Below are 23,113 nucleotides of genomic sequence, written 5' to 3' on the forward strand. Positions count from 1 at the left end.
CTGAACACTGATTGCACACCTGCACCTCTGAGAAAGATTCTGTTCTTTTGTTGGATACCCTCCCTACTAACCATATATTGGCTCATTTACATATTAATCAAATTCCATGGAAATTCACTTTGTTCTTTTCCCTCTCTGTGGTCACATTTTTCACTTTAAGTGGCTGTTTAACTTGAAAATTTATACTGCATCTTGTAAAATGTTTAAGAGGAGCACATCTCACCTTCTTTTACTATTCTTCCAAATAGTTACCCTTGAGTGTATTACCTGCATGCCCTCTGAGACCTCGCTCCTCAATTTTCACCTTCCATGTTCATTCTCTACACATCCCCTTGACCAATGCCTGCTCTGGCTTAAAAAACTGTCTACTTGTTCTTTCATGGAATTGCCCTAATTAAATATCTACTTGACTCATTTGCGCTTTTCCATTGACTTTGAAAGGTGCTTGTTGAGCAGGTCTTAAGAGAAAAACTACAAGTCAACCTCATATAATTAAGAGAACAAATCAAATGTGTGGGAAATGGCAAGGAAAGTAATGTGCTGTATCACTATTATCTATCAAAAATCAGTACCTAAAAATAAAAGTCTGCACTGATGCTTACAAAGTAAAATAGATCATGATCAGTTTTTTTCTTTTTGTGTGCATCAGCTGGGTGTAGGAAGTGAATGTTTCTTTTATATTTTATTTTTATTTATTTTTAGAGAGATGGGAGGGGAGGGAGAAATGGAGGGAGAGAAACATCGATGTGCAAAAGAAACATCGATGAGTTGCCTTTCGCATTCCCCCAACCAGGTACCTGGCCCACAACCCAGGCATGTGCACTGACCAGGAATTGAACTGGTGACCTTTCAGTTTGCAGGACAATGCAGCCCACTGAGCCACATCAACCAGGATGGAAGTGAAAAATTTTTTTTTAAGTTGGTTTTGTTCCTTGTGAGGAGGCTGTCAGTTCCATCTTTGCCCCTAATATGAGATGGCTGGGAAAATTTTTTAAAGGTTCCATGAAAATATGAGCAAGAAATTAGAGATGTCAAATGAATGGGGAGAATGATGTCCATTTAATATATTTGTGTGGGAAAAACTATTATAACATGCTTTATAAACATGAGAGAAAGGTGAGAGACTTTGGTGGAGAACAGCAAACATAATTTTTCAGTTCAAAAGCAAGGAAGTTGCTTTCTAAAGTTAAAATGGGCAAAAAGTCAAAGGAATAAAATCTACCAGGAGAAATGGCAGCACCGTTAGAGTTTTGGAAGGATGCAGCGAATTACTACTCTGCATGGTAATAAGAGTGTTTTATGGAAATGCAGTAATTAGCTGTTTCCAGGAACCACAATTTCTAAATCGAGTGTGATGACTAGTACTAATTGAGGATTAATGGTTGAGTGCTTTGCACCTTCTAAGCACTCAGTAATATGATTGATTGATATGTTACTTATGAAACAGAGTAGCATTTACGAAGCAATTGTACAGCGATATGTGAGTAGAAAATCTACAGGCATTTGAAGATCCTTTTGAAATAGAAAATAAGTAAAAACAACCATTACCCATACCTTCTCTGTGTCGATGCCTTTTGACATGGACCATGTTGAGACAATATAATCCATGACCCGTTCACTAAGGCCTTTGGGAACCTGATAGAGTTTCAGAAAGTCCCGTACATTATTCAGCATCTCATGGTATCGGTTGGTGTTGGCATACATTTGCTGGAAAATTGTGGTAACATTTCCAAAAATAGTTGCATAAAGAAGAGCTGAAAAAGAAGAAATGATGAAAATGACACAAATATCCTGAGTGAAAGAATAATAATATGAATATTGGCCCAATCAATGAATAATGTGACAGAGATGTCTTTATAAATTTGAGGGCTAATGTTAATCCCTAAGAAGAATGTCTGGAATTTGGTATTCATTCAGTAAATGTTACCTTTAGTAAGAGAAACATGATTTTATGAGCATGCAACACCCTATTCAATGTGGCAAAACAGGAGAGTGGCTAACAGATTTTGTGAAGAATTAAATGATCTAAAATCATAATTTTCCTAAGGAATTCTAGCCTTATGACTTAAGTGATCTTCAAGCCTTGTCATGCCGAATGAAGCCTAATCAACTTGAATTTTCCAGGGATTGATGATCCAGTTTACAAATGTATGCTCTTTCTCACTGCTTCCACCTTCAAGTTTTGGAATACTTCCCTACTTATAAATATCATTGCCAGAGCATTAAAAATGTAGGGAATGGAGACAAACTAAAGTGTTCTATTTTTAGAAGGTTCTGAAGAGATTTCTCTTCAGCTAAAATAACTTTGGAAGTGCCTAAAAATTCAAGTTAGTAAGCTCGTGTCAGTACACCAGTGTTGTAAATTTTTTGATTCCATCATTTTAATTAAGAATAAAACCACTTGCAGACCAGTGTTATGTATCTATCGGAGCCCACCAATGGGAGAGGGTTTTGTAATGCCCCTGACGATACTCCTCCCTCAATCCATAATTTACCAACCTTTCCCTCTTCAAATCTGATCAGGTTACTCATGTTTACCTGATCTTATATACAAGCTTTGAAAAGCAGTTGGGTTCACCCCAAACTTAACACACCTCCAAATGCACACAACCCCACCCTATCCCGTCCCTTTGATTTCATTCCCTTGTTAACACTAACCTCTTTTGAAAGAGGGCAGTATTTTATTTACCTTAATATTCAGTAAACATAATGTTTATAACTGTGCACATTCCATAAGCATTTGACAACTAAGTTGAATATCAAATAATGATCATTTCCATTCTCCATCCTCCAAGCCTTTGAATAAAATGACTCCTCTAAACAAAATATGGGCTGTTTCACTTTGCTGTTTTATCAACCAAAACCCTTTCTGATGGAAGTGATATAAAATCAAGCTAGTGAAGCAACTTAAGATCCCTAACATATTTTCAGAAAATCATTTATTTTTTTTTAAGAACAATTGTTTTCTGAGTACAACAAATTATAATTTCACAACAGGAAGCTATAATTTTATAAGTATTTTAGCCAGTTTTTTGCTGTTACTGAAGAACTTTGGTGTCAGTGCAGATAATTTTCAAGACAGATGATATTTTGTTAAAGCTGAGTAAGAAGAATATAGTGCTGACATTTCTCAACTGGGGCTTTAAGCTTTTAAATATTTATATTAAAAAATAGAAGTAATCACAGACTTAACATCTCTATTGTGGTATTAAGAAAGATAAATACAGAAATAATGTGAACAAATTAATGATCAAAATACCATGTAAAAAATAAAGAATTACATTTTCAGAAAAGGGAAATAAGGAGAATTTATGATTTTGAAATAATGAGCATTTTTGGGATTAATAAAATAATGCAACAATCATGTGTTTTAATAGTGTCCCACTATGATAAGTTGTCAATAAATATCACAGAACTACTTATAATTTTGATGTACTTAACCTGTTTGGCTCCTTAAGATGCTTGCAACATTCTATATTTGGCAAAGTGCTTATTAGTGTAAAAAATTACCACATATTTCATCTTTTGGGTACATTAAATATGCATACATTCTGCTCAACTAAAAAGTTTAAGCACTAAAATGTAAAGAAAACTGCCAAGGTAGTAAAAGTTTTCAGCATTAATAAATAAAGCAAGTAACATTAACAGCAGCAAGTGAAGTGTAATAGTAGAGAGGGGGGAAAAGGAAGAAGAATGTGAGAAGACTGAAGGAAAGAAGAGTGATTATGAGAGGAGAAAGAGGAAGCAAACTACTTTTAATGAACTGAAAGAGGAAAACAGGGAAAAGGAACACAGAAAAGATAACAAAAATACTAAAAGGAGGGAGGAAGGGAACAGTGGAGTAATCAAGTGTAAACACAGAAAAGGAGCTATGGAAGAAAAATTAGAGCACCAAAAATAAAAGAAAAAATGAATAAAATATAAATAAAAAGGCTATGAACAAGAAAAAATAGCTAAGATAATGAAAAAAGAACCAAGTCGGATTTGTCTCAGTACAGTTTATATCTTGTCTTCTGGTTTCTCCCTTTGGCTACTGCTCTGATTTCTGAGTCCAGTGTAAGCCAGTGTCAGGTGCTGTCTACCACTGGCCCTCAGCCCCCTTTTCAAAGCTACAGGTGCTCCACAGTTTGTGGCTGATTCCTCCAGGCTTGGCTGATCCCATGGTGAACCAAGCTACTCTGCAAAGCTGATTTTATCAGCTCTGGGTCCAGGGGTGCGTCAGCAAATGTCCCAAGTCACCAAAGGATCCACCTCTGCTTGTCTCTGCCTGCTGGCCTGCTGTCAATCTTAGACTAGTTGCAGACCTAACTGTTTCTGAGAGGGCTTCTGGCAGAAACAGGAGGCTGTGGTTCTTTGATCTCCCATGGCAGGTGCCTTTCAGACTTCAGGGTGTATTCCTCCTACCCCGAGCCACTAGTCTGAGTTGGCCCAGAATTATTTCCCTATACTTGGCAGGGAGGGGCCCCTAGTAGACTAACAGGGCCCAGATTTTGGGTCTGCTGGATGCTGGGAGGGTATTTCTGTGGCTCTCCCATGAGGGGCAAGCACCAGTCTGTTTCTTATGATAGTGTATGATTTGGCTAAACCCTACCACCAGTCTCTGATGACCCCTGATTCTATTTAAGTTGCTCTCTCCTCAGCAAGGGTTAAGATGCAGAGTGAAAGAAAGGAAAGGAAAAATAAACAAACAAACAAAACAGAACATCAACACTGAGAAAAACTGAAAAAAGAACAAAAAAGCTGCTGAGTGGAGCAAACAGGATTTCAGAGGTTCTGGTGAGGGGCTTTCCAGAGGGTTGGGGGAATAGTATCCAACAGGGTAAGGTAACTGATTTTCTCCCTGGGAGGGGCTAGCTCTTCTCAAGAAAGATGGCTATTGTAGAGCTCAGGTATATCTAAGCCCTGAAAATCCCACAGCCACTTTCCCAGGACTCTCCCCAGTGCTTCCCACTCCAGATTCTTCTCTCGTGACTCCATTCCATGCCACCCTCCCTTTGCTGGGTGGGCAGCCACAAACCCAAAACCTGTGCTTTTGCCCTTCCAGTGGTTTTTGTCTCTCTCTAGAGCAGAGAGTCCCCACAGTGCAGACTACTTGATCTCCTGATCTGGGTACTCTAGGAATGCCCCTTGTGTTGGTTATGTGCATTCTCCTGTTATATTTGGGTTCTGATTTTTATTGGCCCATTTGTTGGTGGAAACTTTCCCCATCTGGCTAAGGGGCTAAGCCCCTACCATGACCACCTCTGCCTTGAGAGGGCTTCTAGGTGTAGGTTGTGTCCCCAGTCAGGGCATGCACAGGAGCCTACTTATGGACACCTCTCTCATGCCAATGGCTCTTCCCCTCTCTTCTAAATCAATAGATTATATCCTGTCTGTATCGTCTTTTTTCAAATCTCATATCATCTTGATGGGGTGGGGGAAGGAAGGGAAGAGTCCTGCAGCAAAACTGTAACGCTGAATGGTGTCAAGGCATGTGCACCACTCCCGCCACTGAGTCTCAGCCTTGGGTTCCCACCACTGCACTCTCAGTTCAGTCTCTGCATCCAGCACTGCCCCAGTCAACTCCCTCGGCCCCTGGGACTCCATGCTCCTTGGCTGATCTGTAGCCTCCTCAGTCAGACTCTGTCCTGTTTTTGGTTACAGTTGTGCCCAGGGCCAGGGAGGCAACAGCCACTCCCTTGCAAGTACCACAGTCCCTGGACCCTGGTTCTCAGCAGCAGTGGGGTGCACAGCCCTGCCCAGGGCAGAAGGAGGGCACAGAGACAAGTCCAGGCACCAAGGTGTAACCACTCCGGTGGTTTCTTCCAAAGGAGGATATTTTAATTTCCACAAAATGGCTCCTGCTCCAAATCTGTACAGACAGACATACAGGGCTGGGTGGCGGTGGGGCATTGGCTCTGCCAGGAGAGCCCAGGTTGCCTGTCTCTGATTGCCCTTGCAGGTGGAAAGGCATTTGCACGCTCATACACACACCTGTGCATCTTTCATGCACACACTCATTCCCACCCACTCTCACTCACCTTCAGCAGATTTTTTTAGTTAACTGCCCTGTGGTTTAGCTGCAATACCAGTCCTGGGCTGGGAGCAAGCCGACAGAGCTTCCAGCTACTCTGCAGCCATCTTGGAACCTCAAAGAAAGGACTCTTAATTTACAACACTCATTCTCCAACAGCCCAAATGCACTTTCTCATCTCAGTAGACTGCAAAGCAATACCAGTTGTTCAGACCAAAACTACTAAATCATTGTTCAATTCACTCCTTTCAACAGTTCCTCTTGACTCTACCTTCAAAATACAGCCTCAATTCAATCACTTCTCTGCACCTCTACCAGCATCCTTGCATAGTCTTTAGTAGAATGTGCTTTTCCACTTATTACACTTACTAGCTTTGCGTCTTTTGGCCAGTTACTAAATCTCTCTACACTTCTACATCCTCGCTTATAACTTTAAAATTGCACTAGAATCTTTACAAAGAGGTTGCGTTATATGAGATAATTCACATAAAATCAGTTAAAAAGGAAAGTCTAGTAGAGAGTATCCATGAATTGTTATGTATCATCATCATCATCATGAAAATAGCTTCCAAACAATTTTTTCATGCAGCAGGAGATCACACATAGACCAAAATCCAACTCATTCACGGTCTAAGGACACATATAGTCAGAGCACTGCCTCCCTCACTGATCATAATTTCTACAGTCATCCCTCACTCCCTTTGTTCCAGGCATGCCAGCTTTCTTGGCGCTACTCAAACATTCTGAATGCCTTCATTCCTCATGGCCCCTCCACTAGCTATTCCCTCTGCCTTAAAATACCCTTCTGCAAGATCTTCACCTAGTCTAGGTCCTCTCCTCATTTAGGTCTCTGCTCAAAAACCAGCTCAACACAGAGCCCTTCCCAGACCACCTGTCTAAACATTCTATTCCTCCAATATCACCCTCCAATCCCTTACTATGCCTATGCTCTTAATCTTATTTATCATTATTTACATCGGATGTTAATTTAGTGTTTATTTATTATCTAACCTCTCTGTTAGAAATGAAAATTCCATGAGTGCAACCATGAGTCTTGTCCTTTTTGCTAACTGCTGTATTTCCAGAACACAGACTACATCCTGAAACGTAGTAGGAGTTTGACTTTTTTTCCAGTAAATTCACATGCCAAAAACCTAGCAAATAGGTTTTTAGAAATATTATTCATTTCAAGTCAAAGTCCCACTAGTGGTGATGCAAAATCAAAGAAGGAATACGTTTTTTTTTTTAATTTTTTAAATTAACTTACTTATTTGTTTGTTTATTTATTTATTTTTAGAGAGAAGGGAAAGGAGAAAGAAAAGGAGAGAAACATCACTGTGTGGTTGCCTCTCACTTGCACCCCCAATTGGGAACCTGACGTGCAACCTAGTCATGTGCCCTGACTGGGAATCGGACCAGCGACACTTGGCTCGCAGGTCGATGCTCAATCCACTGAGCCACAGCAGCCAGGGCTGGAATATGTATTATTAATGCAGGTAGTAGGATAAAATATTTCAAAGCCAAGGTGATACATGTCCTGACCACATGATGATAATAAACATGAATGTCCATGTGTGACCTGGCCTGTTTGGGGGAAACCTGTTAAATAATTTTACCCTTTGGGTGGGATGCCATATAGGTAATTCACGTACTTTAATAATAATTAGGCAAAATTGTTAAAATTCAATAAGTCTCCTGTTTTATGCCCTCCTGCAACCTTTTAGGCTTAAGATAACTTAAAAGTAGCTAATTTTACAAGCTTATCAAATTTAACTTCTGGGTAATTCTCGCATATACACCGATAACTGTCTTATTTAAAATGTCGTATTTTTAAAATCACCATAAAGGGATTATTTAGGAGATAAATGTGATAGATTTAATTGCTATAAATTCTCCAAAACACCTTCCATTGAGAAGCAGGGTACATATCCCTTCCCCTCAATCTAGGTGCACTCTATGACTGTCTTAACAATAGAATAGGGTAATATGATCATGTGCCAATATCTGGACCCGGGTTTTAAGAACGTAGAAACTTCCAATTCCTCAGTGTTAGAACACCTGCTCTTGGGAGTTTAGCTTCCATGTTGTGAGGAAGCCCACACATTCTTCTAGCGAGGGTCACATGGAGAGAAATCAAGGCCCCTGGCCAATAGCCTTGGCTGAACTCCCAGCTAAGTACTGGCCATGGACTGAACAATTTAAAATATTGATATGAGAAGATATCTCTGATAACACTTAGGCTACATAGTTGGTTCAACCATCCATTCTCTTTCTATTTATATTTATACTTAATCATGACAGGTAAGATATGAGGGAAAATGTTCCATCAATCTCTGATTGTATCTGCAGCAGATAGTTTGACAACACTAACTTACCAGCCATGTCAGTGGCTATGCTAATTAAGAAGCAGATTTTTCAGACCCATTTAAGCCAACCCAACTGATACCACATGGACTAGAAATAAGTCATGACCTCCTAGCCCTGCATAAGCTGCAGATTCATCCGTAAAATAGCTGTTCTTGTTTTAAGTCATGGAGTTTGATTAGTCATGCAACTATAATAATAAACCCGAATAAAGACAGATTGGTTCTCAATTGTGTAGGGAACCTGGGAGAGAAGGGCAGTGAGCTGCTCATCATGCACAACAGGGCACAAAAGTACATTTTGGAAAATGCTTTTCTAAATAGTTGATATTTTTATATTTTAAAACTCAAAAATGCCCATTACAGCAGTCCCTCTCTATGTTGCAGCCTCACTGTATCACAGGATTTTTAAAAATATTATATTTAATTATTTATCATGGATTTTTCACTATATTGCGGGATTTTGCAGTACTGTATATGTATGTTGTTAAAGTTACGTAGGTTTAAGAGTGTAGAATAAATGTAAGGTTCCTACTTCACATGGGGTTCTAGAACATAATACCCTCAATAAGTGAGGGAATACTGTATTTTTATAATATAAACATTGAAGTCATGAGTTAATGTTTAATGTTTTCGAAAAGAGACATAGGTTAGAAGATTGAAGAATACTATAACACAAATCAGAGATATCTTAATTCATTCAAGCACTGTTGCATTCAATAGACATTTATTGAGTACCTATTATATGCCAGCCACTACACTAGCCACCAGTGATACAATGCTTAGACAGACCTAATCCCTGCTCTCAAGTAGTATCTACCACTTCCTACAGAAAACTATTAGTCCTTAATTCTCCCAAATCACACTTTTTGAAAGAAGGCTAATGATCTCTTCCTTTTCATGGTTTACAAAAATTCACAAATAAACTTAGAGCCATTCAAAATATATAAAGTATACTGTATTTCTCATAGTCAAACAATTTGTAGAGTCAAACAAAAATCTATATTCAGCTAATCAATTGTAACCCAGCCTCCACTCCTAAGGTTGCTTATGCTAACCAATTGGATGATATACAGGCCTCTAAAGAAATTATGTTCTCCAGTCACCTCACTTTGTTTGCTCCTGAGGTCAAGCTGCATGCATTCATCTCCTTATTAATAATTTGTATTTTTTAGACTTTTCATGCCTATTCATGATGACATCTGACATTTACTTTTCTTAATTATCTTTGTTTTATAAATCTTGGCAAACAATCATTGGCCCTAGACTGAATAATTTAAAATATTAATATGAGAATGCATTTCTGGTAACCTTTAAAGCCACCTAGGTGGTTCAACCATCATTTCCCTTTTTACTTATATTCATTAAAGTCCTCCTATAATAATGATATTTAGGGTGTAGAAGAAAAATGTTCCATCCATCTGTAATTTTAAGTGTAGCACACTGCCTCTTAAAACATTAGAAATGACTCCAGTGGGCTTCAAACAAAGTGAAGAAGCTGATTTTCAGAAACTTCTAGTATCCAAGTCTTACTCTCATTCCCACTCTTTTATAATGGCTCCTGGTTTCCCTGGGTGCTCTTTTGTAATTATCCACATATGTAGGCAGCCTCTAGACATCCATCTATTAGCCAGGCATTTCTTCACTTAATCTATGCCCCATTCCATCTAGTACCTGAACTATGTCAATTGTCCTGCTATAACTAATCTCATTAATTTCTTAATATTAAGTGTTAATTATTAAAAACTATTTAATATACTATCATTCTCAGAGATGTTGGGATTATAAAGGGGAAATTTGGGTAATACAAGTTGACTGGATCATTGTTTGAACTAACTGTCAACTAGTTAGATAAGTTGTGACACAGAAGGAACACATTTTAGAACTTTCCTAATTATAGCACAAATTGAACAGATTGAACCAATTTATAGCTGACCCCATGATTAACAAAAAAGCTGACTTCATTAAGACAGTCTCAATAATTAAGTGGCAAGTTTATTGATATCATTTCCTACATACCCTAAAGAGTCACTTAATTTAGAAAATTATTCACAAATCTATGTTAATCAATTACCAATATAAGATAAAAAATGTTAGAAAGGGAGGGTGGGGCATAAATGGAGAGATGTAGGAGTGTTGTTCTTTCCAAACAACTCCAAGAAATAAAAGTATAATATTAGTAAAAACAAAAAATCCAAATAACTTTATCTTCACTTTATCCTTCTATGACAGTTAACCTATCTTGATGTAAGTAAATTAATTTTCTTTATTCTCCATAATCCAGCACAATTAATTTTATTCTAATAAAACTAGTACATCTACATTGCTTACATAGCTATGGAAGTTTTTGTAACTTTGATAAAGACAAACTGGGCAATATAGAACACAGCTTCTAAAATAAGAGGAACTGTAATTATAGATGCTCAATGAATACTGAGCTCATCATTTCAGACTCATTTATTGTGAGTCAAAAAATATATTACTTATCAGGTAACGAGAGACAACCAAAGATTAAAACTGTATATTGTATCCTGAAACACCAATTGAATAGAACCTGTGCAGCCCAATGTTCATAGCAGCGTTATTTACAATAGCCAAGTGCTGAAAACAGTCTAAGTGTCCATCAGTAGATGAGTGGATCAGAAAACTGGTTCATTTACACAATGGAATGCTACACAGCAGAAAGAAAGAACTCTTACCCTTCACAATAGCGTGGATGGAAATGGAAAGTAGTATGCTAAGTGAAATAAGCCAGTCAGAGAATGACAAATACCATATGATCTCACCTATAAAAGGAACCTAATGAACAAAACAAACAAACAAAATAGAATCAGAGGCAAACTGACAGTGGCCAGAGGAAAGGGGGAGAGGGGATAACAGGGAAAAGGGGATGGTCTAGTCAAGGAACAAATATAAAGGACCCATCGACATGAACAACAAGGTGGGCACTGACTGTGGGAGTGTCAGGACAGAAAAGAGCAATGGGGGGAAAATTGGGAGAACTATAATTGAAGAACAATAAAATAATCTATTTTTTAGAAACTATGTTGTCTTCAGACAATTGCAGCAGCTGATACAAAGGCTACCTTAGTCTCTCTCTCGCTCTCTCTCTCTCTCTCTCTCTCTCTCTCTCTCTCTCTCTCTCTCTCTCTCTGTCTCACACACACACACACACACACACACACACACAGACACACACAAAACCATTTGGAGGGAGCTTAGTTACTGAATATAGTCTTAAGTGAGGGCACTCCTAGATATGCCAACCTAGGGACACTCGTCATCTTTTCCATGTTTCTAGGGAATACTCAAACCAAGTTAGAAAGAAGCAGAAGTATGAACAAGAGGGGCTGGGAAATTAAAAGGCACATAGGTAGACTGCTGGTGATGCACAGTCTTTCAGTTATGCCTGAAGGAAAAGGAGTACTTTTATTTTGACATTATTTATTTTAATCATAGTTACAAAGACTAAAACTTTAGTTGAATACAAATGACTCTCTCTATATATATATTTATATATATATCTTTGTTCAGATGACATAAAGATGGGCCAAGGTCAGCACTAGCACAAGGAGCAGAACACCAACTTGGGAAAGATCATATGATAGACTTTTTTTTTTGTAATTGAGGAGATTTTGTTTGTTTTTATTTTCTACATCAAAAAATGGTATTTTCATAGTTTCAAGAAACAACTGAAGTATAACATTTCACAATTATGTAGCTGGCAATGTGCTTTTGGTGTTTCTATTTTGTTTCTAATATTTTTTCCTCTCAAGTTAGAAGGCATATTTTCTTTCTATCATCTCCAGTCATACACAAGTAGACACACACATAGAGTTCAGTGATCATATGATCTGATGAACAGGTGATGATATAAGTTGTATTTTCAGGATATTAATAAATTTTTATATTGTATCTCTTTCTTTAAAATGCTTTAAAAATACAAAATAAGGAAACTGCAATAGTGAGATTTAGACACCATAGCAACCCAATGATTTGATGGAAAGATTTTGCTATGTCCTTCAAATCCAAAGTTCACAGATCTACCTGATTTACTTAGTTGTAGGTCTAACTTTATCAGCTACAGAAAAAAATAATAAAGTACACTGAGTCCAGAATTGTTGCACAATGGTGAAAAATTGAATTTTTAAGATTTATGGTTGTTCTCTGCTTTATATTATATGCATATTTTAATTACTTTTTGGCAAATCTTACTTTCCAGTAATGATGCCTGCAATCATTTCTCTAATCTTTAGCACTGAAATATGAAAAGAAGCAATAAATAGAGAATAACATTAAATCACTCACTCTTTCTATATATCTATATAATAGGTGTTACTATTAGGCTTACATTAATATGGAAGCACTTAGTATAATAACTTGAAATAATATTAAAATACCCTTTTGCCAAGACACATGTATTATTCATCCATGATTCAAAAAGTGAAGTATCACTGCTAACAACCTAAATAAATTGTTGGTGATACTGAGAATGGTACCTATAGAACAGCCAAAAAGAGCTTTTTGTATCCTCTGAAAACAGCATCATAACCTATCATCTTGTTGACTCTCAATATAATTTATTCTTGCTTCCAAATATTTGTTCACACAGTTCCCTTGTGGTGAATCTCAAAATATGACCACAAATTATTCCTATCTTGGTATGCACACCTCTTTGCAAAGAGATTTCACTGTTTCGCCCACCAAAATCTATTTATTTTAATCTGTTCTGGCTTTGATTTCTTTTTTTTTTTTTCAATAGAATGATATCATGTGACTTGCAAAGCTAGACCGTAAGGGAACTTTGGATTTGACTTTTGTTCTCTTGTAATACTGCCTTGAGACCACCATTCCTGAACAAGCCTGGGCTGTACTAAGGGACAGCAAAAAGAGGTCTCATTATCCTTGTGCTGCCAGTGGAACCAAGCCCCCAGGTGAGGTGCCAACTGAATGTCACTGCCAGAGGGAGCTGAAGCAAGAGGAGCAGAGGAACCAATTGCCCACTCAACCAGTAGGCTCATGAAAAATAATACATCTTGGTGGTAATACTTCACTATGTTTTGGTCATTTCTTACACAGTGATAGATAACTGACACATCTCTTCCCCATGAAAGCTCTCCCTTCCTAAATCCCAGCTTCCTTCTCTGATTGTTACAGGTTGAGGAATTTTTCCTATTCTCATGCATAAGCTATCATATAAATTCCTTTATATGAGGTCTGTCCAGAAAAAGTCAAGCCATTGTCAATATAATGATAACAGTTTGTGTGACATCAATGCAACCTAGAAGCCAAGAAGAATGGACTGGAATGCACATGTGTCAACAGTGACAACTTTATTGTACTAATCAGTGGGGGCAGTAGGCACCATTGAGTGAGCATGTGTACTGTGTGGCTGTTGCATTCACAATGACTGAGTGAGTAAGCAATTAATCTGCCACAAATTTTGCATTAAGCTTTAACATTCTTCCATGGAAGCTATTTGGATGATTCAGAAGGCTGAGGCTATGGGCAACTGCCGATTGGATGATTCAGCATGACATTCCACCCACTCATGCATCACACCTCCTGCAGAGTTTTTTGATGAAACATCAAATGACCCAGGTGGCTCAGCCCCCCTACAGCCCAGATTTTTATTTGCATCTCTCTGATGGGTAGTGATGTTGAGCATTCTTTCATATGCCTATGGACCCTCTGTATGTCCTCTTTGGAGAAGTGTTTGTTCAAGTCCTTTGCCCATTTATTAATTGGGTTGTCTGTCTTCCTGGTGTTTATTTATATAAGTTCTTTATATATTTTAGAGATCAATTCCTTTTCTGAAGTATCATTGGCAAATATAGTTTCCTATACAATTGGTTCCCTTTTCATCTTGCTGATGTTTCCTTTTGCTGAGCAGATACTCTTTAGTCTGATGTAGTCCCATTTGTTTTTTATTTCCTTTATTTCCCTTGCTTTAAGAGATATATCAGTTAAAATGCTGCTATGCAGGACATCTGAAATTTTCCTACCTATGTTTTTCTCTAGAACTTTTATGGTGCCATGGCTTACATTTAAGTCTTTGATTCATCTTGAGTTTATTCTGGTATATGGTGTAAGTTGGTGGTCTGGTTTCATTATTTTGCATGTCCCTGTTCAGTTCTCCCAATGCCATTTGTTGAAGAGGCTCTTCTCACCCCATTTTATGTTCATTCCCCCTTTGTCAAATATTAGTTGACCATATACACCTGGGTTTATTTCTAGGCTCTCTGTTCTGTTCAATTGATCTATATGCCTGTTCTTATGCCAGTACCACACTGTTTTGATTACCATAGCCTTGTAGTATAGTTTGGTATCAGGTATTGTGATTCCTCCTACTGTGTTCTTCTTCTTTAAGATTGCAACTTTAGTGAATATTAGAAGGACAAGGATTTTCCTTCACATTGTATATTTTTCTTTCTACCTGATCCCTCCAGAATCTGGCATTCTGAAAAAGTAAGCAATGACATACGGTTCTTTGCATAAAACTAATGAGACTGTTGTTAATAGAGGTTTTGTTGACCATGACTTTGACTGAAACGTCATGTCTAACTGAGACATGCTTGGGCTGTTGTTGTTACCCAAAAGCCCTGAGGAACTGGGATTGACTTTTTAAGGTATAAAAGCCCATGAGAAAAAAGGCCTGGTACCTTGGTTGGTTGTGCAGTCCATGGCAATCTCTCCATGGAAGGAACAAAGTTTGCTTTCCTAAAAGGTGGCTAGAAGGGATCTTAAGGCACAATGGAAGACCAGAAGGACTTGGAAAAGACAGGTGTTTACAGGAAAGGCTGAATGGCAGGTATGTGGCTCAGCTCCTGTGCCCTGGAGGGCAGACTGAAGGTCAACCAAAAGGTTCCTTGTGTAAGGTCCAGCAAAGCAGAACTAAAGATCATAATTGATCATTTGCTGCTCTTGTTGTGTTTATGCAAAAGAACAGGATAAATTAAAACTGGACTTAATATGATCCCTTTAATGACAAGAAAGGTAATCTTAAGGAGAAAAATCGCACTTCAAGGAAAACCACAATGCTCAGTGGTAGACTATAAAGTAGTGCAGCTAACTGTCTTTACTTTCTTTTCATTTAAAGTTTGTTTTCATTTGAAAGTTAAACTAGGTCTGTGGCATCATCAAAGATGCTTAATTTACAGGCAAGAAGAATGTCAAATGCCTTGCAAATAGATGTCTTTCCAATAAGACAGTCTTACAGATTTAGAGACTGGTTTGTGGGTTATGTTGCATAAATTAACATGTGTTTTCTGCTTTCAAAGGGCATAAGCTTATGAACTCATTATCTGAGTGATTGTCTGTACATATAGACCTCATTTAATCCTGTCTGCATCACTGCCTCCTGAGACTCAACGGTTTGACTGAACTAAGTGGCTGGGTTGGTGAAAAATGGGGTGGTCTGTGGGCTTCACTTTAAAACTGGTTTCTCTTTTCTATTCTACAGGCTTGGACAGAAAGGGCCTAGAGGTCTGAGAGGGAGGAAGCCTAAAATATTCCCCTCGGCCCAAACTAAGTATAGTGGGCAAAAGGGTTTTGGACAGGTGTGACGTGCATTGCACACCTTCCTTCAAAGAGTCTTTTATTTTCTCCCCTAATATGGACATTGAAAAACTAATCCCTGCCTTTTGTCATCTAGTGGTTATTGATTGAATGATGCCTTTTAACTCTGTTGTCAAATCTGTTGTCCCCACAATACAACAAGGATGCCAGCCTGTTAAACCAAGCATTCCGTTGTCCGGGGACAGCCAACTCACCTGGAGTCTACAAGATCCTTCCCCATGTGGGAAGGTCACCCTCCCCTCCACACCCCCACTCTTATTAGTAATTTTTGGACCCAAGAGTAGGTAGGATGATGACCATGTCCAGCTTGAAGCAGCTACAGAAGCACAAGACCTTTGACCATTGTTCTTTATGGGATTATAAAGGGTCCTAAGTCTGAGAGGGGGGAATTGTTATTTTTTTAAAAAAGAATAATAAAGGAAAGGGTGAAGCCAAATAACTTGTATGTACTACCTATGGACATGAACTAAGGGGATTAGGATTGCTGGGGGAAGGGGTGGTACTGGGTGGAGGGGAGCAAAGGGGGAAAAAATTGGAACTATTGTAACAACATAATCAATAAAATATACAAAAAAAAAGAAATGCACCTCTTTTATAAAAAAAGAATAAGTTATTTGCATTTTTTAGAAAGGTAGAGCTATAAACCTTCATGAAGAGTTACTACTTTATCCTCATTATAAATATAAGGAAACAAATTCAGACCAGAATTTTAATATCAGAAACTACATGACCTAACATCTGCATGAGTTTTAAACTTGATATTGCAAATAATAATCATTCTACCCACTTGCAGTCAATGTTAGTTGCCTATCAGTCATTGGTCTGACCAAAAGTTCTTAGGCATGAATGAGACCACAAAAAATTAAGTACTCTCAGGGTCAAGAATGAAATAGATAGATCAAGTGGAAACACGATGCACTCGTTAAATGATATGTATCAAGAGATGTTCTAGGCCCATCACTAAATTAAGATATGCTTTGTTGGGTACAGAAAAAGAACCTTTAAACATGCTATGGTTGTCACATTACCAAAGCAGCCAGTTAATGCAATAGAAAAGGAAATTTACTAATATCTTTGTAACATAAAAGGAAAATTTTAGATTACTTTGTTTATGCATATTCACTATGATACTTGTGAACATTAATTAGGCATTATTCTTTATTTTGAGAGAATTAAAAATTCAAACGAACTGGATATGTACTTAGTGATGGAATGAAATTTCTAATCACTAAATTTTAAAAGGCAAAATGCCCAGAAAATATGAGTAATAGAAACCTAACATTTATGATGTCCCCATCACCATCCTCAAATTGCACATGATGTCATTGCTGCCTCCACTGGCCTTGCATCACAGTCTGGTTGAGAGGCTCTGCCATCATTCTGTAAAGACTGGTTTCACGTCCAATTGGGCTCCTCTGCCTGTTTTCTCAAATATTAAGGTAACCCACTGAAATCAAGAAAGAATAAATGTCTTTAATTAGCAATTCTTTAACCCTTTCTTTAAAGCATTGGGCAGAGTGACCTGTTCAGATCCAGAAATCCATCTATTTGTCCCTATTCCCTTTCTTCCTTCTAATCTGGAGACTATAATCAGCATCACATTTCCAAACCAGATAGACAGCATTTTGGGTGGTGAGGTGTAGGTTTCCATTTTGGGACCTGGGAGGGGAGATGAGATATTGTCAATTTCTTTCTGGAAGCATTTCCACAATTACATAATTTATAGAACTTTACATGTTATAAATGTAAGAAAGTTCCAACTTTTCAAGGAAAAACAATGTTTTTATCAGGCAGACATTTTTGTCATGAGCACCACGGCTCCTCTCAGAACCATCACAGGTCCCTCTCTCTATAGGACCCCTTTATGAAATTAGTTACTGAGAACTTTTCACTCTGCATTCGGAATAGCTCTTAGCCTCCTTCCTATTCACGTCTCAGAATCTAGTCTTAGCATCCTGTGGCTGGGCTACCACAACAGCTTCCTAATTGTTCTCCCTACCTCCAGTCACTGTTATAATATGGCCTATATATGGCTCCTAGGCAAAAGTTCCTACAATACTAATATTTTCCTCCTTAAAAAATGTTCGGTGTATATACATAGCCTGTAAGGTAAAAGTACTCTGAAGAACCTCAGAGGATCTACGCAATGGGGAAAAGTTTCTATGTGCCAGATTCAGAACTTTGTATTTTTTCTGTAAGTTAATTTATCACTCCCCTACCTAGACTCTAGACATTAGCATAAAGAAACTACATCCTCAACTTCTTTTCCAACCAAGTCAGAGTTTTGTCCAGTGAATGAGTTTTAAAAAGTGAATTTCTCCTGGCTACAAATAAAGGGATGGGAGGGTTTTTTATTATGAGTATAACATTGCATTAGCATGACTGAATCTCTCTGGCTGCCTGTATGGCATGGATGATCTTACTACTTATTAAAATTTCATATAATGAATATCAAACAGTTCAGCAAGGGAAAAAAGGGAATAACATCTTTGAATAAATTTGTTATTTAAGCTCTTTAAGGTAGGGCCAGTATCATCTACTCCCTTCATATTCCTTAAGAATAACTATCATGTTCTTCAAAAAAGTGAGTTACTAATGAAAGTTTTAGACTAACATGGAAAAAAATTATAATAGCTGATCTAGATTCTGTTCCTTGTTTGGTGAAATGATACAAATAGTTTGTATGAGCATAGAACACTCATTAAGTTTTATGCACATTGTCAAAACTTCTAAGAATGGTATTTTAGACATTCCAAAATTAAAATTCTGCCTCTTCTTGCACTGGTCAATAGTCAGGGATTAATTAATATTGAACACAAATTTATTAAATGCTTACTGTGTGTAAACACAATACTAGGCACTAAGATAGACACAGAGATGCACAATTTCATATACATAAAAGGCCTGTTCAGAAGGTATCTAGCCATGCTATATGAAAAATAGAGACATTTACTGAAGAAGATACAAAATACAAGAAGCACTGTACAAAAGACAATGACTCCTCAGTCCCCTTCAAAGTAAGCACCTTGGGACCTCATACCAATCACCATCAGTTGCCCATCGTATTTTCCTGAATCTCATCAATGGTCTGAAATATCTTCCCTTTCAAAGGTGATTTTAGTTTTGGGAAAAGCCAGAAGTCACAGGGTGCCAAATCTGGGCTGTAGTGTTGGCTGAGTCACCTGGGTGATTTGATGTTTCATAAAAAAACTGCAGGAGATGTGATGCATGAGCAGGCACATTGTCGTGACGAAGCTGCCAATCACCAGTTGCTCACAGATGTGGCCTTCTGAATCATCTGAATAGTTTCCCCAAGGGAATGTTCAAGCTTAATGCGAAAATTGATACAAATTAATTGCTCTACTCACTCAGTCATTTTGAATGCGATGGGCAATGGCCACACAGTAAAAATGCTCACTCAATGATGCGTACTTCTCCCACTGACTAGCACAGTGAAGTCATCATTGTTCACATATGTGCATTCTAGTCCTCTCTCCTTGGCTGCCAGGCTACATTAATGTCACACAAACCATTCTCATTACATGAACAATGGTTTAACTTTTTCTGGACAGACCTCATATATTTATTTTTAACTAATACTTGAACCAATTTGATTGTAAATTTTATGCTCAGGAATGAGTATGGTTTTTTTCATATTTCTTTAAAAATTCTAAATAATATGTCATAAATCTGACAAAATACCAACATAGTAAGAAGCCTGATCACTAAATAACAATGCTTTTGGCAAAATGTTCTGTAGGAGTCAATAAGGACAACACTAAACAGGTTGACCTTACTTTTCTACTAGAACTGTTGTGCATTAAAATCTCAGGTTAACCTCATTGTCACTGACTTAACAATGCCCTTGACAATTTTCCTTACTCTTTTCTTTTTAAATAGTGCAGTCTTCTTCACTGTTAGGACACGCTGTTCCTCTACTGACTCTTGCCTCCTTCCTTATCTAAGTGCCTGTACAATGAATAATTCAAACCAGCACTCTTTTGAAAGTAAAAGAATACTCAATAGTTATGTTGGGACAACAGGAGTAAGAAGGGTTGTCCCAGATAAACCAGGGAGACTGCATCATTTCATCATTTATACCAGTTCCTTTATCTATGGCCCCTTCCACTACCACAAGAACAAGGTGTATGGGCTTCTGATGATCATTTACATTGGCCCTCACTCCCTGAAGGGGTCTTTCCAATTACAGGATTTTTACTAACATCAGAACTCAGATGGCTTTCCTATTTACCCACACTACCATTTCAAGTAGCAAGTGATTATACAATCACTTTGTTTGACTGCATCTCTCAAACTGCCTGCTGTGATGCTTAAATGAATCATGTCATTTCCTCTGTCTAGAAAATTACTCTTCCCAAAATTACTTTTTATATTTATCTGAGTGAGCATAAAGTATTAAACAAAGAGTCTAGAAGTTGAAACCTCTAATCTTTTTAATTTAATTTAATTTTTAGACTGTATACAGACTGTACCAAACTATATACAGCGTAATTTAGCTGACCCTGAGGATTTAAAATGAACAATGAAAATAAAATAAAATGAAAAATGAATTTTGAAAATTATGAGTGAGATAAAACAAGTATTTTCTAGAGAAGGTAAGATGAGTTGGTCAAGACATAAAAAATTTGATTTGATGGTACAGTTCAAAATTTGCAGATTAGACTATTAAAACACTATAATTATCTGTGATGGTAACAGATGTTTGTCTAAAAAAACTAGTTACTGGATCAACTAAGTTTCATATTAGTTTTTCTTAAAGAGTCCCAATGCACATTAGCATATCACAATGCCTATTAACAGATCAAAAGTTCTGAGAAGCCTTGCAGTAGACACCATTTTTCATACTTATTTGTTCTTGGAACCCTTTTTGCTCCTTAAAAACCTATGAACATTTTGCATATCTCCATGAAAAACCATTTTACAATCACTGCAGCAGGCAGGAGAGATGAGGTACAGACATCAGCGCACATGGGGGACTGTTGCCACAGTCCCAAAATGCTAATGCAGGCTAGCAACTGAGAAACCCATTTTTGCAAATCTAAAAACTAATAGTGCTACATCAACTGGTGTCACAGACTGAGGTACAGGAGAAACTAGTATGAAAGGTAATGCCTCCCTGAAGAAAGAACAAGAAGAATAAGAGTGACAAGGGGTGAGGCCAAACTTGAATTCAATCAAAATATAATCTAGGCAATTGTAGACAGCAAGATGAAAGACAGTACACATGAGCTGGCAGAGCTGGGTGCCTTCTCTAATCCAGGCTTGTTGGGGTTTTCGGCACAGATTTTGTGCTTTCCCCTGCCATTATGCTTTGTAGGTCTTATGACTCTTATGTCAGTGTTTGTTAAATAAAGGGTAAAATGCTACTTGAAAAAGCCTATTCTTGTGCTTTTAGACCAGTTATACCAGAGTGAAAAAAATGACTAAAGACATGTAAATAACCTACCAGGTTGGTCACCATGTCTGTGAAGAGGTTAAATGATAAGGATCAGAAATAGGCCAAGGGCTGGCAGATAAACCAAAAGACCTGAGAAAGAATCAGCAAGATAAGAGTCTGAATCCTAACACAGTTACATTCCTGCAGTCTTGGAGTGCCCGGGAAGTGCTGGCCATATCTTGGCACCCTGCATATCCAGTCTGTACTATCTTCCTTTATGTTGATCTGCACCGTCCCAATTCTTTTTGGAAATCACTTCACAATTGTATACCTATACTTCTCTACATATAGTATAAGTCAACCTGTTAAGTCAACATTAATGCCATTGATTTAATAGGTTTGAAAGGTTTTAATTCTTGATTTGATAAAACAATTCATATATTTCTAATATGCAAAACTGTGTACCCCATGAGTATATCATGAAACACTACATGATATATTACTGATTTCTTCTCTATCTCCCACATTACCAGGTTTCATTCTTCCTTATAACACTTGGTACCCAATGTTCACCTTTTTGATAAATCATTATTGCCAAGGTCTGACATGTATGGAATAAAGCCATACCAAGTTCATTCCACTGGGCACATCACTGTGGCAGAAATGTCAACTATAATAAGCATGTGATGAAAAAAATCTTCAGGGATCCTCGCAGGTAGTCCACAAAACTGACAGTAGGTCAAAACTGAATATTTACATGAAGAGGTTGGGTGACTGAGGCTGACAGCTGTCATTAACATTGTGAAGAAGAAATATGCTGCCTAAGATTTCCCAGCTTTCAAAATTTACAGTACTTTCACATTAGCACTTAATCCTTTTGAGAAACATGGGTTTGGGCCTTACGCTCCACCTGTGAATGATAAATCTGTCCCTCCTCCCCAGCCGTATTTCCTGCACCCCAGTTCAGGCCCTTATCATCTCACAGCTGAGTCACTGTAATAGCCTCCTTACTGTCACCCTTGCCAACGATCACATTCCAAATGTAAGAACTGAGTAGTATCAGGCTTTTTCTGGGGGAACAAAAGAACCAGAAAATTCAGTTGCTTAACAATGTAATTCACAACTATAGTGTGGATGTTTTACCAATTTATAGGTCTAAAATGTGGCTTTTGCTGAGTGCAATAAATGCACTTTGGAATTGTTTCCATCATTAGGCAGATTTGTACGATTTATATACAAATGACAACTATAAACATCAGAGATGCAAGCATGTACCAATACATTATACATCCTTGGAACTCAGTAAAAATGAGTTGACCAACTGGCTAAATCACAAATGTTATATCTGGGAAGTATGATTGTTTAATAATCCAATGCTCTTTGAATTTCATTAATTATTGTTTTGAGGCACTTAAGAAATCTAACTCTTATTTTAGTTCTTCTGAGATTAATAGTACAAGAAAGTAATAAAACTCCATATCAATTTATCATAAATGCCCAGGTCCTCCTCAATACTTTTCCCCAAATAAAAGGATCAAGAAATGGAGATAGAAGTAACTGCAAATGAGAGCAGCCCTTAGACTCTGCAAACACAAGTCTGATGCTTACAAACACAAAGTGATTTCTGCATATGCATAGGTCTACTGGTGGTTCTTGCTCCAAGGGCTGATCTGGTACTAGTTTTCTACTTTTAATTATGAACCCAGGCTTCTAGCATAACAGGGTGTTTTAGGGGACTCAATATCCACTAACTCTTAAGCA

The 23,113-nt window shown here is 37.6% G+C and overlaps 1 protein-coding gene across 1 annotated transcript in view; it reads right to left on the reverse strand.

Moving 5' to 3' along the window:
• The window catches only part of KCNH5 (potassium voltage-gated channel subfamily H member 5), a 291,655-nt gene that overhangs the window by 111,512 nt on the left and 157,030 nt on the right, over positions 1 to 23,113 (reverse strand). The window contains exon 8 of the mRNA XM_090272071.1: positions 1,555 to 1,754. Within this exon, the coding sequence (XP_090128197.1) occupies positions 1,555 to 1,754 (200 nt within the window). The remainder of the gene's footprint in view (positions 1 to 1,554; positions 1,755 to 23,113) is intronic.

Source organism: Furipterus horrens, unplaced genomic scaffold (assembly GCF_987537825.1).
Source record: "Furipterus horrens unplaced genomic scaffold, mFurHor1.1.pri manual_scaffold_3, whole genome shotgun sequence".
In the NCBI taxonomy this organism is placed as follows: Eukaryota; Metazoa; Chordata; class Mammalia; order Chiroptera; family Furipteridae; genus Furipterus; species Furipterus horrens.